General features: G+C 41.4%; 1 protein-coding gene across 13 annotated transcripts in view; it reads right to left on the bottom strand.

Moving 5' to 3' along the window:
* Positions 1–6,866, bottom strand: part of HORMAD2 (HORMA domain containing 2) — a 115,275-nt gene that overhangs the window by 9,454 nt on the left and 98,955 nt on the right. For 4 of the 13 annotated variants that reach the window (XM_055105935.2, XM_055105932.2, XM_055105937.2 and 1 more), the window contains one exon: positions 5,288–6,283. The exons of 3 other annotated variants lie outside the window; for them this stretch is intronic. In XM_055105935.2, coding sequence (XP_054961910.1) covers positions 6,179–6,283 — 105 coding nt within the window. In that variant the 3' untranslated portion in view covers positions 5,288–6,178. Of the gene's footprint in view, positions 1–5,265; positions 6,284–6,866 lie in introns of those variants that run through there. 6 more of the 13 variants (XM_055105938.2, XM_055105939.2, XM_055105933.2 and 3 more) reach the window with 3 other exon arrangements.

The raw sequence follows: 6,866 nt of genomic DNA, 5'->3' as shown, positions 1-6,866 counted from the left end.
AACTTTCTATGTGCCAGCTATTCTTCTAAGTGCTTTTCCTGTATTAACTCATTGAGCTCTCACAATAGCTCTGTGAGAAAGACACTACTATTGCCCCCATTTCACAGATAAGGAAGCTGATGTACAGAGATAGCAAGTAAAACATTAAAATTGTCAAACAGAGTCATACAGCTAGTAAGTAGGGTGACCAGGGTTTGAACCCAGATAATGTCTAACTCCAGAACCCTCAGTTTTAACCACTTTCCTGCCTTTTGGAAAAAGGATTGATAAAATGTTCCTTTGCTCTAAAATCTCCGTTGAAATTCAACTATTTATAGAAGTGTCACTGAGTTTTATAGCTAGAAGAGACTACAGTATTCAGTTGGTTCAATTCTTATCCGAATGGACAACATCTTGCACAACTAGTCTTGAACACTTCCGGTGATAAGGAACTCATTACAGCCAGAAGCAGTCACCATCTGACAGTTTTCATTGCTATCAAAAACAGTCAAATGTTGATTGCCTTCCATGTGCCAGGCAATTTGCTAGAGCATGGGGGGAAAATTCTTTAATAGGTTGAGGCCAAATCCGCATCCCTGGGATGTCCTCCCATTGGCTATGTTCTACGCTTTGGAACAACACAGAATGTGTCTGTGGTTACCTGCATTTTATGACAGACTTTCATAAATTTAAAGACAGCTACAAAGTTCCCTTTAAACTTTCTTCTTCCTTGTTTATTCAGTCTGTTCTCATATCACAATCCCTAGGTGAGATTCATTTTTCTAATGAACAAGCTTCTGTTTTAAAATGCAAATGTGGGAGGGCAGCATATTAAGCTTCGTCTGATGCTTCTCTCCCATTGAACTATCTTGATGGAAAGGGAGTTTCGATTTAGGGAAAGGAGTGGGGAGGGTTCTGAGAACAGAGGCAATTGGAAGCATGGTTCAAGTGCTGGCCCCAGGCTTGGACAGGCTGTTGATGTAGGAGCTCTGGGTAGGCAAAAAGCAGCATAGAAATCCAAACTCCTGAGGCCAGGTGCAGTGGCTCACACCTGTAATCCCAGCACTTTTGGTGGGCAGATAGCTTGAGCCCAGGAGTTCAAGACCAGCCTGGGCAACGTGGCAAAACCCCATCTCTACAAAAAACACAAAAATTAGCCAAGCATAGTAGCACATGTGTGTAGTCCCAGCTACTTAGGAGGAGGCTGAGGTGGGAGAATTGCTTGAGCCTGGGAAGTTGAGGCTCCACTGCACTCCAGCCTGGGTGATAGAATGAAACCTTGTCAAAAACAGAAGAGAAGAGAGGGAGGGAGGGAGGGTAGGGTAGGGTAGGGTAGGTTAGGGGAGGAGAGGGGAGGAGAGGAGAGAAGAGGAGAGGAGAGGAGAGGAGAGGGAAGGGAAAGGGAAAGGGAAAGGGAAGGAAGGTAAAGGGAAAGGGAAGGAAGGGAAAGGGAAAGGGAAGGGAAGAAGGGAAGGGAAGAAGGGAAGAGAAGGGAAGAAGGGAAGGGAGGAAAGGAAGGGAGGAAGGGAAGAAGGGAAGAGAAAAAGGGAAGGGAAGGGAAAGGAAGGGAAGGGAAGGGGAAGAAAGAAGGAATCCTAAGTTCCTGGAGACAAAGTGGACACGCTAAGAGTTAAAAAGCAGCCATCACGATGAACATCTGTTGAGTAGTGACTATATGTGTGCAGGGCAGTTTACTTGAATCCGCTTGCTTAAATCTCACAAAAGTATGAAATAGGTGTAATTATTATTCAGATTTTATAGATCGAATAAACTGGGGGCTAGAGAGATGAAATATCTTATCTAGAAAATGAGAGGTTTTGAATCTAGCAGCCTAGGCTTTTTCTTCACTACCTTGCTAAAAGGAAGATGAAAAACTAACTTTGCTTGCTTACCCTAGAGCCAATTAGTAATTACCCATATGGAACCTAGATGCTCCAGACTTCACCAGCCTTCAGGAGTCCTGAAATACCCAAACAACAACCCCTTAAAATCCACTCTTATACCAGGTTTCTAAGTGTCTGAGACCCCAAGGAATGCTCCACTAGTGCCCCATAGATGTTTCTGGCTATCTCAAGCAGCCTGCCTCTCCACTCCTGCCATGGAAAAACCCATGCACTGCTGAACCTCATGGCACAGGTAAGTCCAGACTAAAATGTTTAATGAGCCTGGGCATGCTGGCTCACATCTGTAATCCCAGCACTCTGGGAGGCTGAGGCGGGCAAATTGTTTGAGCCCAGGAGTTTGAGACCAGCCTGGGCAACATGGCAAAACCTCATCTCTACTAAAAAATACAAAAATTATCTGGGCATGGTGGCATGTACCTGTAGTTCTAGCTACTTGGGAGGCTGAGGTGGGAGGATCACTTGAACCTGGGAGGTCAAGGCTGTAGTGAGCCATGATTGCACCACTATACTCCAGCCTGGGTGACAGAGTGAGACCATCTCAAAATAAAATAAAATAAAAGTTTAATGAGACTTTACTACTTTACTACTAAAGGCTCTGGGATAACATGATGGAATTATAACACAGGAAAAAGCCCTGAAGCTGAGTAAATCAGCCTATTACCAGAAACGCTGGCCAATCCCTTTCTCAACATCGTCTATTGAGCAAATCTCATGTGCAACTTCCAGCCAGGTTGCAAAGGAATAGTTTACACATAGCCAGTGGTACCTGTGAGCCACCACCTACTGTAAGACTGAGTTTGCTCCTCCCAGACAGCAAAACTCTAATTGCAGAGATATTGTGCACCCAAGGGGATATTATATGAGCAGATTAGCTCCTTAGGACCTCAAGTCTTGCCATTTCTAAATAGGAATTTGACTTTACCAATGGATAACCCAAGGGCCCATTAATAAAAGCTTTTTTCTTTTTAACTAAGACAAGGGTGTCCTCCTTCTCTATCAAAACTGGAAATTATGTATCAAGTCTCAGCCATGACCTCAGTACACAAATCACACAGTCACACTGAAAATATTACCTTTTTTTCCTTTAAACAAACTAAAAATGTCTAAAGGGGATACATTTAGGCATTTTCTCGCTTGTACAGAATCTAGAATCCTACATTGTAGCGGACCTTGACTTAACTCTTACATGCATAGTGTGTTCAGTTTCATTTTATTATTTGGGACCTCTTTCTAAATGATGATGATTATAACTGAGAATTATTTTATTATAATATTTTGTGGAAGTCCCTAAATATCCAATACTGTTGGGTTTGAAACCATAAATTGACAATTTTAAGATACATTAAAGTTGGCGCTAATGGTTAGTGGAATTTTAAGAACACACACACAACTCTGAACTCATGTGAATGCAACTTTGATACTGATGAACATTTCCAGCCTCTTCCTGGAAGAGGTGAGCTGGAGAATGAAAGGACCCAGACAGCAGAGGGACCTGCAAGAGGGGAAATGAAGGTGTGGTTTCGGTGCCTGGCTTCAAAGGCTGGCGGCAATCATGAACCTAACCCATGTCTTTCCAGCTAGAACAAATTTCTGTAAAGACAGAAAAACCCCAAACAGCCAAATTCAAATTTCCCCTACATAATTTTTTATTTAATAATGTCTCAGTTTCCAACTATCATCATCTAATCTTTGTGATCACACTGATGAACCAAGCACAGTCAGAGTGAGGGAATGGCTGGTCTAGAACAGCTCAGGCATCCCAGCATGGGGCCTGTTTTCATTCTTTTCACTAAAGTGTCAGCTCCTTGATGCACTTGTGTTTATTCATCCCATTACAATTAAGAACCAAAATGAATAGAGAAAAGATTTCTTTCCTTCTAATAAATCATTCAGTAGATAGAACTGAATACACTCCAATATTGATAGCTGGTTGCATATTTGAGCTCTGCTGTGTAAAATCAGATAGTTCACATTTTCACAGTTCTCAGATTCCCTTGGTAACAGATCTCCTTCCGTGTGTGCCCAGCCAAGGGCACAGGCCCAGAAACTTCTCTGTTGTCTCACATACACACTGCCTCAGAAACACACAGTCCACCTACTGGCAGTGATAAAGACTGTTCAGATGGGGAAAGAGGTGTTAATTAGAGATAATAAAATCACTATAGAAATTTTCTAGATAGATTCAGATTTGAGACTTTGACTTAAAGGATCTGTCAGCCTTAGGCTAAGTTTATGACTATCACAAATACAGATTATGAGCTCAATTCCCCTTGAAGCAAAATAGTTCCTTTTGAAATCCAGATTAACTAATTACTCAGTAGTGCTAATTTGCTTTGAGAGTCTTTATAGAGTTTTTGTGAAGCTCCTCTGTGTTCAAATACCTGCAGTGAAGACAAGTTCACTAACTCACAAGGTAGCCCATCTCAAAATTTTGACAACTGACAATTGTAGAGTTAAAAAGCTCCTCCTGGGCTGGGTGTGGTGGCTCATGCCTGTAATCCTAGCACTTTGGGAGGCTGAGGTGGCTGGGTTACTTGAAGTCAGGAGTTCGAGACCAGCCTGGGCAACATGGCGAACCCCCATCTCTACAAAAGACACAAAAATTAGCCAGGCATGGTGGCACATGCTTGTAGTCCCAGCCAGTCCGGAGGTTGAGGTGGGAGGATCACTTGAGCCTGGGAGGTCAATATTGCAGTGAGCTGAGATTATGTTGGAAAAAAAAAAAAAAAAAGCTCCTCCTTATAAATTGATCTCCTATAGCCTTTACTGATTTGCTCTTAGACCTTCTCTCTGAAGAGACACAAACCTAATTCCTCTACTAGACAGTTAATCTCTTTATGTGATTCTCTTCAAAGAAATTATAGTGACTCAGTCTACAATTCTATCAAGGATATAAGTCCAATACCTTTCCCCTCCTTCTTTCAGTGGCAGAGCAGGCTTTCATGAGTCCACTTAATATGCTAAAAGAAGGGGAAATGCTCCTCCTTGCCTGCAGGCCCCAGTGCTATAGCCCAATTTAAGACCCCAGTTTGGTAGGCTGCCCTAGATAGTCAAGAATGGCTGAGAGTCTGGCAAGGGGCAGTGCTGAACAGGCAGGCTCCCTGGGATTTTCCTACAGAGATTCACTTTAGTCTGGGTCAGAGGTCATTGGTTCTCCATTTTGTGTGTGTGTGTGTGTGTGTGTGTGTGTGTTAGAATCTGGAGAGTTTTCCACAGTGCCTGAACCTGAGAGTTTGATTTAGTAGAAATGAGGCAGGCCTAGTAATCCATATTTTAACAAGCACTCCAATTATTGATGTTTTCACTACACTTTACATTTGGAGAGATACTGATGTTAGCAAAGAAACTTTTCCTTTCTGTGTGAAAAAAGATAAGCAAAAAAAAAAGTCTTGTATTTTCATTTTATTTAACCATAAGTCACACACTTAATATTTAACTTATTGGTCCTATCCATTTAAATTAAATTACTAAACCTCATTTTATAAGTTACTAAATCTCATGTTATATAAATAATAGAAATAACACTTTAAGTCATCTATTGTTCATCTCATACTAATCATCAATTAAGTCTATCCAAATTCTTCCAGAATAAGGAGGGAACTAATAGCATCATTTGCAGGTTACAGACTGATAAACTGAAGTGCTTCTTGGGAAATATTTAATATAGGTCTTAAGAAGAGAGCCAGACTCCTGAATTGCAGCATGTTCCGTGTTTCGGATTGGATAACAGAACAGGGCCTGGGGCCAGAGTTGAGGCAGGGCACATTTTGGTCCCACAATTAGCTGATCAACCTCGTGACTGAGGTTAACACATAAATCACACCTGGATAAGCACCTCCACACATCCTATGCAACTCTGTGGGAATTTTTAATACAGCTAGAGAGGGATTCCAGTATACAGGTTACAACAAGTCAAAACATTTCACAGTAGTCTAAATAGCTGAAGAGTTTAATTATGCAAAAAAATCCTTCTTTCCTTTGAGAACAACAGCTTCTTTCCAAAATAGCTGCTGTGGTTCTTTTACAAATATAATATAAAAGGTGCCTCATCTCTAACCCAGCTTTGAAGTAATGCTATCCAGAGGCAGCCCTATTGAACCGCTTTCCTTATGGCAAAGTGGACTCGCGTCCTACCTGGCCAGTAATTTAGCACTTAGCAACTGACAAAAAAAATTGAGCAAAAAATTTAGAAAAAGGTTTTGGTAACAGGAATGTACTTTCCTGCTAAGACAGTTTATGCATGTTTTTACAAAATAAACTTATTTTAAAATAAATGTAGAAGGAATATTTAGCTTTCATTTTCTGTTAGGGATGAAGACCTTCACTGGTTCACTGACCTTCCTCTTCTTCCTGGAGCACTCAGAACTTTGCTGACTGCACACAAAATTCATTCTTTGAATCTGTGAGAATCACCAGAGAGAGGCACAATTCAGCAGAGATTTTGACATCTGCACAAGACATATATAAGACAGGTAGACCAAGCATTAATCCCTCAAGCTGCATAACGGATCCAAACCTGCTTTCCTGTGGGCTGGTTTGGCCCTGCACAGAGGCCCTGCTGCCAGTATCAGAGTCTGGTATTCCAAGTTTCAGGAGCTGAGGTCCCTTGGAGGCAGCCAGTTTCTGAGACAGTTTCTTGGCTCTCTCTAGTGAATTCAACACATCCAACTCTTGAGAGAAGGCTTGTTAAGTTGTGGGGCCAACAAGAAGCAATTAAGGTTTAGGAGAGATCTGGGGCACTGACTGCTTTAGAGGCAAATGTAATTTAAGTCCCAATTTCAGGTAGCAGAGACATACTGCCTTGTGTTTTCTATCGTATGTTCAGAATAATGAATTCAGAAGAACCATAACCTTTCTACTGAGGAGTATGTTATTGATGAAAGGGAAGTTGGTTAGTGAATCATTATAGATATATATTTTGCCATTGAGTTTGGCTTTGGTGAAGATTTTAGAACTTATTTTTGCTTAACTGGGTGAACAATT

This window comes from Pan paniscus, chromosome 23 (assembly GCF_029289425.2).
Source record: "Pan paniscus chromosome 23, NHGRI_mPanPan1-v2.0_pri, whole genome shotgun sequence".
NCBI lineage: Eukaryota > Metazoa > Chordata > Mammalia > Primates > Hominidae > Pan > Pan paniscus.
Note: the sequence above shows the minus strand (reverse complement) of the source record. Positions and strands in the feature narration are given on the sequence as shown.